Genomic DNA, 8,980 nt, shown 5'->3' with positions numbered 1-8,980 from the left:
ATTTTTCATAGTTATTTACTTGTCTTCGCAACTAACGACATTTATATTCGTTGTCTTAGGACTCTAATTGTATCTTTTTCCTTTTTGTTCTTTAAAATGCAAGCTAGTCTTTAAGCTCTGCTATTTCATTCTTCAGTTAGTACTATTTATTATCCCTCTACTCCATAAAGTCTGCCTTTTACCGCTAATACTATCTCCTCATCTGTCTTTTAACATCTTCGCATTGTTTTAGATTTTGGCAATGTATTTCTCCATACTTTTCATACGCGCGTGCAATTCTTACATTTCTGATTCCGAAAAATACTTTTCATTCTTTTTAATGTCTTTATCATCTTCTAAATGCTTGTCTTTGTCTTCTGAATTATTTTATTTACTTAGCTTTTATTTTCCCTTATCATCTTCTTAAAATCTAAGGTGAAGATCAAATTCTGTTTTTGTCTTTATTATTTGCTTGAGCAACTCTTGTTTGGTCTATTCAGATATCTATTTCAGTGTATTTTTCTTGATTGTTCCTGAGAAATTCTATTGGCTCATAGCTTACTTGATAAACTGTTCCTTAGCTGAAAGGCCAAAAAGTTTCCCAATCTCAAGAAAATAATCATTAATCCATTCCTGAAATGAATCTCTATCAAGTTTCCGAACCTTCTAAAATAAGTCAGTGCAGTAATCGATAGCAAGGAACGTACCTTTGAATAATCCCGATGATTTAGGCCTGGAGCTTTTCATTGTCTATTATTTTTATTCTTTGGCTCATCTCTTATTAGTATATCGTATGATTATAATGAGCAAATTTGTATATCCCTCCACTTTTTAATCATTAACAATAACACAAAAGGTTTAAAAAGGATTTTATCGGGTCTATATTATGCAGAGTAAAAGATAAATATGATGATGATTGGTTCATAAACTCATCATGAGTTCTGGCTGTCCGTAATGGTTAAAGTTATCGTCCCGTAGCTCCGGCTGGAAAGGTACAAGGCTGTCCTGGCTTCCCACGTAGATCATGTTGTAGATTCTCCAGAAGATCTGCCTCACTCTTCGTGCTGGATGCCAGAGTCCCTGCAGAGTGTACATCAGGATGATTCCTGGTCCTACACTACAGCGGATGCCTTCGATAGCCTCTAAGACGGAGTTAATCACATGGGGACTGGTTTCGAAGATGTTTGGCCAGATAAAGTTCAGCAAGTGAATCAAAGCATCCTCACAGCCAAAGCCTTGCACTCCTAGAGCTAAGTGCTTGATGGCTGCAGCTGCAGTTTGTCTATGGACAAGATCACGATCAGTAAGAGCATCCTCCAATAGAGGAGTCACAGCGTAAATGTAGTCTTTTGCCATTTCGCCGATGTATTCAAACATGAACGCCAAACTCTTCAGCACACCGTTTTGCACATTCAGTTCCTGCACACGATATTCGTTCATAAGAGCAGGCAGAACAGTAAATGGGCCACAAGATTCTGAAACGATTGCAATCGCAACAGTTGTGCAGACTCTCAGCTGTCTTTCTTGAACTTTCAAGTTGTTTAGTAGAGTGACTAAAACGTCTTGAGGACCAATAGCACGAGCAATATACCCAAATGTGGTAATGGTGGCTCTCCTAATGTTCTTCTTGTGAGCCTTGAGCATCTCCAGTAAGTCGAAGCAGATTCTGATCCATTCCTTAGGTGAAACCTCATCTGCACCTTTGTCTGCAATCCTACCCACTAGTTCAATACAGTTTTATTGAACCTTTTCGTTACGATTCTTGAGAATAGGAGTGAGACGTGGAAGTAGATCGCGGATAGGCGGGGTCATCTTCGCCATACCCACCTCTACCACGATGCTTTTGAGTGCTCCGAGGATACTTCCGAGAACCTCAGGATACTCTTCACGAAGGCATTCGTTCAAGTTCAGGCCCAATCTACCCAACCTACTTTCCTCTCCACAAATGCGCATGGATTTGGCAATTTTTGAGACCAGATCAGCAGCTTGCTGTCTAACTCGAATATTCTTGTGGTTGAGTCTCCAATGGATTGTTCCCACAATTTGAACAAAGTAAGGCTTCGCACGAAGTCCCAAAGCATTGATAACTGCTCCAAAGCCATCTAAGATGGTAGAGTCATCAGTTGTTTGCTCGTGGAAAGCAGCAAGAACACAATCAACCAACTAGTTTCTGAAATTTTCCTCAGCATAACCAATCTCTGTGCCGTGTTCGGTCTATAGGATCTTTGTGATGCCCTCCATAACCATTTTACGATAGCTCTCGTTTTAGTCTTTCAGACCAAGGTGAAGCTTCTCTACAATTTAGATCACACCCACCCGAGTAGCGATTTCCACTGTGGTTTCGATGAGTTGCTTGTAGTTTCTCTTTTCAGAAGCCATTCTGCGCACCCAGAAGCAACGGAAATAAGGCTCCAAAACATGTTAACGCAAGTAGGTTGCCTCTACACCTGAACATCCTACCACCTGCTTCAAGACTTTCAAGATAATCTTGCGCATCTACTCGTCAGGTGATTCGAATTGCCTAATTAGGGTAGGCATGATTGTTCGGATATATTGAGAAGCATGACGAGCTTCCATGAGAGGGAAGATGAAACCAACTGCCTTTAGGAAAGCTCCAAGCGATTTATCGCGAACTTAGGTAATCCTTTTCCACAAAGGCTAGAGGACGCTGTTGAAGGCTTCAATTCCGTAAGGTGCTGCTGCTTCAGCCAACGCAGCGATCGAAAGAGCAGTCATTGACTTGACTTTCTTTTGAACATCATCTAGACCATGCTTGATGATTTCCACAAGTTGTTTAAGATAAGGAAGAATAGAGCAACCCATAAGAATAGCGACCTGCTGAACGATTTTGATTCCAGTATACCTTGCCTACCAGCTCTTCTTACTCAAGCAGACTGCTTTCAAGAACGGCAATAAAGCACCGATTCCAAGAGCGCTGGCGACAACTGCAAAGGCACGAGCAGCTGTGTTTCTGACAAACTCGTCCTTGTGGTCGAGATCAGCACGCATATTTGTGATCATGGTGGGCAAGCCTGCAGCTTTCGCAAGGTTGCTGATGATCTCCCTGCCCTCCACACGAGCGTAGTAGTCCTCATCAATAAGCATGGGCAAGATGACTACCAAAATCTTCTTCACAAAGGGTCTCACCAAGTCATCCAATTTATAGAGAATGCGGTCAATGACCTTCACAAGCAAATGGCGTTGCTGTGGATCTGAAGTAGCCATCAGAAGTGGTAGGATGTGGTTGAAAAGAGGCCCGGCTCCGAACTCTCTTGCGTTGATTGTGATCTGTCTCAAGGCAGATTTTCTCATTTGAGGGTTTCCATCCTTTATCTTAAGTAGCATAGCCAATATTTTGCGCTCCTTTTGCTCCTCGATTGACAATTAGTCCTCCTTTACATTCTCCAATAGAGGTGCAAAAAACTTATACTCTTCAGGCTTAATGGGTGGTAAATCACCTGTGGCTGCCTCCAGGTTGGGCTGTGAGGCAACTTCCGCTTCAGGCATCCTATACTGCTGGGAAAGTGGAGCCTGACCTGCCTTTGTTTGTGGGGCATAGTTCTCTGGCGGCTTCAGTATTTCGTATCCATCATCATTTCCAGGCAAAAGCATGTCAAGTTCTTACTCAGAATAGGGTCTGTTCCTCTCCTAGAGTTCCTTCTCCCATCGCAGCAACTCCAATTTCTTGCTAGTGAGGTTGAGGATATCTGGAGTTTTGAGGTTATTGGGAGTTGGGGTGGCTCCTGCATAGCTGGGAGTTGCACCACCAATCATAGGAGTTCTGTCGTCCCAACGTTGTGGAGTCTGAGCTTCACCCCTCCTCAGCGGTGTTTCAGAAAACCTGCTTGGAGTTTGTTCGGCATTTGGTCTGGCAGGTGTCCGATCGTTTATTCTGCGCGGGTCTGCATTGAGCTCATGCCTGACCATGGGCGTAGAATCCCATCTTGTACGTTTAGGAGTGCTCTCGACGTGAGTGGTTGAGCTCTTTTGATCCATTTATAAGAGTATTATATATAATAGAATGATGCCAGACAACAAGAAATCAATCCATAAATCTCTTGGTGTATAAAAATATGGAATTTGATGGGAATATCACAGCTGCTGATCTTGTCTTAGTGCGTTGTTGGTCTCATTGTTATTTGGCTGGGGACGTTCCTATTCCTGGTATGCCTCTCCTTCCTCTTCTCTATAGAGACCGAAATCAGAACTGACTAGTTTAGTAAACTCATAGTCATTTTAGCTGTTTCTGAATGGTAAAGAGAGTAGGCCGGCAAGCAGACCTGCAACGATAGCAGTTCCAGCTGCGATACCGATAAAGACTAGCTGATAGTTCATCAAATCTGCATCTTGGATCTTAGATCCTACTCCTGCAGAAACCGTGCCGAGCTCTTTATAGCTTTGGTACATGGCAGGAGAAAGGACAAGGCCTCCAATGAACGAGCAGATGAGGATCGGTCCAATAATGCCGAGGTGGTCAACTGAACGGGTGAGGTTAAGTCTTGGGTGGATAACTCTTAGCCAAAATCCACTTAACAGTCCTGAGAAGCTCCAATAGCAATAGAAGCACCAATGTTATTGATAGTTCCTGCAACAACACCGATGGTAACTCCACCGCTAAGAACTCCAACCAAAGATTCTCTAACTCCAACTTTTTGCTGTCCGAAGATTGCGCTGCTGATATAAGTGCAGATGACACTGGCAGTTAGGGCAAAGTAGATGTTGAGAGGTCCTTCTTGATTCCTAAAAGCGTTAACTGTTGGATAAAGAATACCAGTAAAAGGGAAGCAAGCAAAAATGAAGCCAGTTCCGATTAAGCCAATGAAAGCAGAGTGTCTTGAGCCTGTTGATGATGGCTTTCCGGGTCTACAGTTGAGGATAATTGATGTAACGAGCGCGAAAAATCCAGCAAAAACATAAACGTAGTTGGTTCCATAATCATCATAGAGCACTGGAACTGAGGGTGCGTTCTTAAGCTGGAGGTACTGAGTGACTTTGTATGATAGTGTCCAGCCGATGTTGTAGATCAGTACAACAATTAGAGTTTCAATCTTTCCTAACCTACCGACGAGACTTGTTAGTGCAGTCAGTAAAGAAGTACATAGCACCATGGTTATCCTTTCAGTGTTCAAACTCAACTCTGCGTTGGGGCCGAATCCATTGAAAACGTTATTCCAAAATTGAAGCAAAAGTGGAGCAGACTGTACGCTAATCGCCACAACGATGAGAGTGGTCATCAATCCTGCCACTGCAGAGTTGTCTGAATAGGCAATTAGAAGTCCGTATCCCAAGATGGCCAGTAACGCCGTGAATGTGTAGAGTATCACCTGACTTGAGAAGTCGGTTTGAGGCGTAGTTGCGGCGACGTTTGGGAAATATGCTGCGTATCCATAGGCAAACATGACTACTATCTCGAAGCATAGGAGGAGAAGAGCGAATGCTCGTCCTCTTACACGTTATCCAGCCTTTCTTTGTTATGAACGCATGAATAAATGATATTTAAATTATTGATATCATCTGAAGGTGTTAAGAGGTTATGGACTATGATTAATTCTTAAGGAGATTTGTAGCTTACAATCTCTTTTGTATTTGTAATTCTAATATTTATATTACCTCTATTCGTATAAGCTGATTTCATCTTTTATTAATATTTCCTTATGGCCTCTATTGATTCAAATACTATCATCAAAAAGGCAATTTCCGATATTGCCTTTGGGGTGTTTGCTGCTACATTCCTCATAAGGCTACGAAAAGTTTCATTGAATAATGCCGTACAATTAATTATAAATTAGTATCTGACTCGAAAGGTTAGTCCTATTTCCTTAGGGATCTTGAAATACGAGAAGGTCAACAACATTCAGTCTAACTTATTTTACATTCAGCGATCAGCATTATTTCTTATACTGTCAGCAGTGACAAGCGGAGTAAGCTAATATTACGATTTTAACTAGGCTGGCATGTTGATAAAAGGATGCTTATGGGGATATATTTTCATCTATTCAAATGCGGTATTGTGGTTGGAGCAGCTTCAAGCGTCATTCTTTATTACTCCCAAAAAGAGCTAAAAGATTACTTGTGATTGCTAAACTAGATATTTTTTATCTGTTTGCTATGACAGCCAATATTGATATTAGGATTATCATGCATAACACTATAATTAATGATCATTCAGACAACTTTTCCTTTATCTCCATCATGAGATTTGAACTTAGCATAGTACTTTTAGAATTCCTTCATCTTTTGTCTTGAGTTATTGTTAAGGACGTTGGAATCTTTGTCTTTTTCGAATTTGTAAAGAGCTTCGTCAACATTTTGGGCCCTGTTAGAATTTGAAATGCTGAGTGCTTTTAATTCTCTGGTTTCACGATGCACACTATAGTCAATTTTAGAAGGAACTTGACGATAATGTTCAGTTTCGCACTCTTTTATCTTTTCCTTCAAGCTTTTAATTTCCATATTCTTCTCCTTTATCGCTCCTAAGATGATTGTCCTAATGGCTTCAAGCTTTGCCTTTGGCTCGTTCACGCAAATCTTGAGCTGACTGATAATCTCAAAGATAAGTTCAGTCAAATTCTTGTTCTCATTCAGCTTCTTTTCTAGTTCAAGCTTCAGAGTGATATCTGTATTTCCATCTTTTCCATACCTCATCTAAGCCTTGAGTTTTGTCTTCTCTTAGCGTTACTTATTGAGGGTTTCAGTCAACAATACTTTTTCTGTTTTCAGTGCAGCTACTTCAGCTTTCAACCTGTTGATATAGATGGTCTTATCATCGTTGCTACTAGGAATTATGATTCGTTTCTCTTGATCTATTCGTATTATTTTTCAAGTTGAATATAATCCATGTTAGCTTTTTTGATCTTGTTTTACATATCTTCATTTTTTTGAACGATTTTGACTGCATTTAGCTTCAGGTTTTTTATTTATTCCCTCAGCTGCTCATTATCATGTGAGTTTTGCTTCCTTTCTTTAAGTAGCTTTTCATGATTCTTTTCAAGTTAAACATAATCGTTTTGAATTTCTTCCATTCTTTTATGCATAGATACGCAATAGCTTTCTGACTTTTGTTAGACTTCTCTGGCAAAGGATTCTTTTTGTTCAATAGTTTCCTTCATAGTCATCATAACTTTTTGAGTTATTAGTTTTGCCGTCTGAGTTCAATTGCTCTGCTCTCGACTTCTCCAAGAGTTAAATTGTCTTCAGATAATGCTCAGAGTTGGTTGTTTTCTTATTTTAGCTTTCGTTCTTGGCAATCTTTTCAACCAACTTCTTATAAATTGAGTCTTTTTACTATAATACACTCAAGTTGCATGTATTGAGCGGATTTGTTCTCAATCAACATCTTGAGATTGTTGCTACTTTCCTTTTATCTGCAGAGCTCATTATAAATTCTTTCTTTAGAAGACCTCTCCTACTCAATTTGGTTTCTAATTTTGTCCATCTCATTCACTTGTAGCTCGAATTTTTGCTTGATGAGATGAAGTTCCTCCAACTAGCTGTTGAGTTTTGATGATGAATCTAGAACTTATTTATTTTTTCCTTTGCCAAAGAGTTCTCTAGCTTCAACTCGTTGATCACTTTTGAACAGTTAATGATCTACGTTGCTTGTTTGCGATTTTAATCAGCCAAAAGGTATTCTGAGTCTTGAGAATGTTGATTTATTTCCTTGTTTTCTTTCATATCGTCATACATTGCAGTTAATGACTTTAGTTCCTCATTTGACTTGATTAGTTGTGAATCAATAATGGTGTAGCTTTGATTTATTTGATCATATTTAGCAGTTAGTTGTTGGTTGGCAAAGAAAGTCCTTATAATTAGCTGTTTGCTTCATGGATCTCTGCTTTCAATTTAGATTATTTCGTTTTGAATGCTTCAATGTCAGAGCAGGTTTATTTAAATCATCTTCTAATTTTTTGATACTTAATTTTTGCTTGTTGACCAGCCCTTCCAACGTATTATTAGTTTCCATGAGTTTTGTTGCTGCTAACTTTAGCTCTCAAGTGATTTTGTGAGTTAATTGGTCAGTTCATTCAGTTCAAAAAGCTTTTGCTTGTTGCTTTGATCGATTTCCTGCAGCACCTACAGCTGGTCATCAAGTTCTTGCTCATTCCTTAGAATTATGACCGTTAAGCCTATCTCTAAGATTGAGCCTTCAGTTCTTTTGCTTCAAGGAGTGATATCTTTTATTCTTTTGCTTGCTTCATTGAAATATTCTTTCAGCTGCTGGTTCAGACCGTAATTTTCTTGGGTTAGGAGGGAAACAGTGTTAACATAGTTGCTGCTTTCACTATTCAGACGGTCAATTTATCCTTGGTAAGTCGTGATTTTAGTCAGCAGCTCATCTTTTTCTACTGATGTCTCATTACTAATAGAATTCATCTTTGCTTGTATCTACTCACACTATTTCACACTTTCGTTAATTTTTCTTAGTATTAGTGACTGTTTGGGCAATTTATTTTTCCTTGGATATGGCATAGTTGTCGAATTACCTCTTTGAGCTAAGTAGTTCGGCTTGGAGAGACACGTTTTGTTCTGAAATGGCCTTATAATTTTAGTTTTTAATGCTAATTTAGCTAATTAAGGATTGATTGATGTTCTTGTAGTTTTATATTTCAACCCTTACTGATTATATCTGAGCATTTAGTGCTTAATTTTCAAGCATGAAAGACTAGATTTGTTCATTCTTTTGGTCAATCTGTTAGTTATGGATAACTTCCATTTCTTCAACTTATTCTCGTTCTTTTGTTGTATTCTTATAATCCTGCTTTAGCTGCTCGTAAGATTCATTTATTTAGCTATTTTTGATCTACAAAGCGGTCAGTTAGTTGGTAAGCTTTGCCTTAGCATCATTCAACATGCTATTGATTGTGTTAAGCTAGAGTTCAGAGACTATAGCTCCTTTACTTTGCATTACTTATCAGTTAAAGTTTGTCTCATCTATGAGATCTTTTTCTACTTAGCTAAGATATGGATTCCATTAGCTTTTTAAGTGACTATTCTTGATTCT

General features: G+C 39.2%; 2 protein-coding genes across 2 annotated transcripts; both read right to left on the bottom strand.

Moving 5' to 3' along the window:
- Positions 1 to 900: 900 nt before the first annotated feature.
- Positions 901 to 3,975, bottom strand: LOC116245609 (uncharacterized). The gene is given in 1 exon segment (XM_031617068.1): positions 901 to 3,975. A coding segment is annotated over 1 exon segment (3,075 nt).
- Positions 3,976 to 4,508: 533 nt separating this feature from the next.
- Positions 4,509 to 5,378, bottom strand: LOC116245608 (uncharacterized). The gene has a single exon (XM_031617067.1). It carries the CDS (start codon positions 5,376 to 5,378, stop codon positions 4,509 to 4,511), a length of 870 nt encoding a protein of 289 aa, XP_031472927.1.
- Positions 5,379 to 8,980: the final 3,602 nt, after the last annotated feature.

The sequence above is a fragment of the Nymphaea colorata genome, unplaced genomic scaffold (genome assembly GCF_008831285.2).
Source record: "Nymphaea colorata isolate Beijing-Zhang1983 unplaced genomic scaffold, ASM883128v2 scaffold0770, whole genome shotgun sequence".
In the NCBI taxonomy this organism is placed as follows: Eukaryota; Viridiplantae; Streptophyta; class Magnoliopsida; order Nymphaeales; family Nymphaeaceae; genus Nymphaea; species Nymphaea colorata.
Note: the sequence above shows the minus strand (reverse complement) of the source record. Positions and strands in the feature narration are given on the sequence as shown.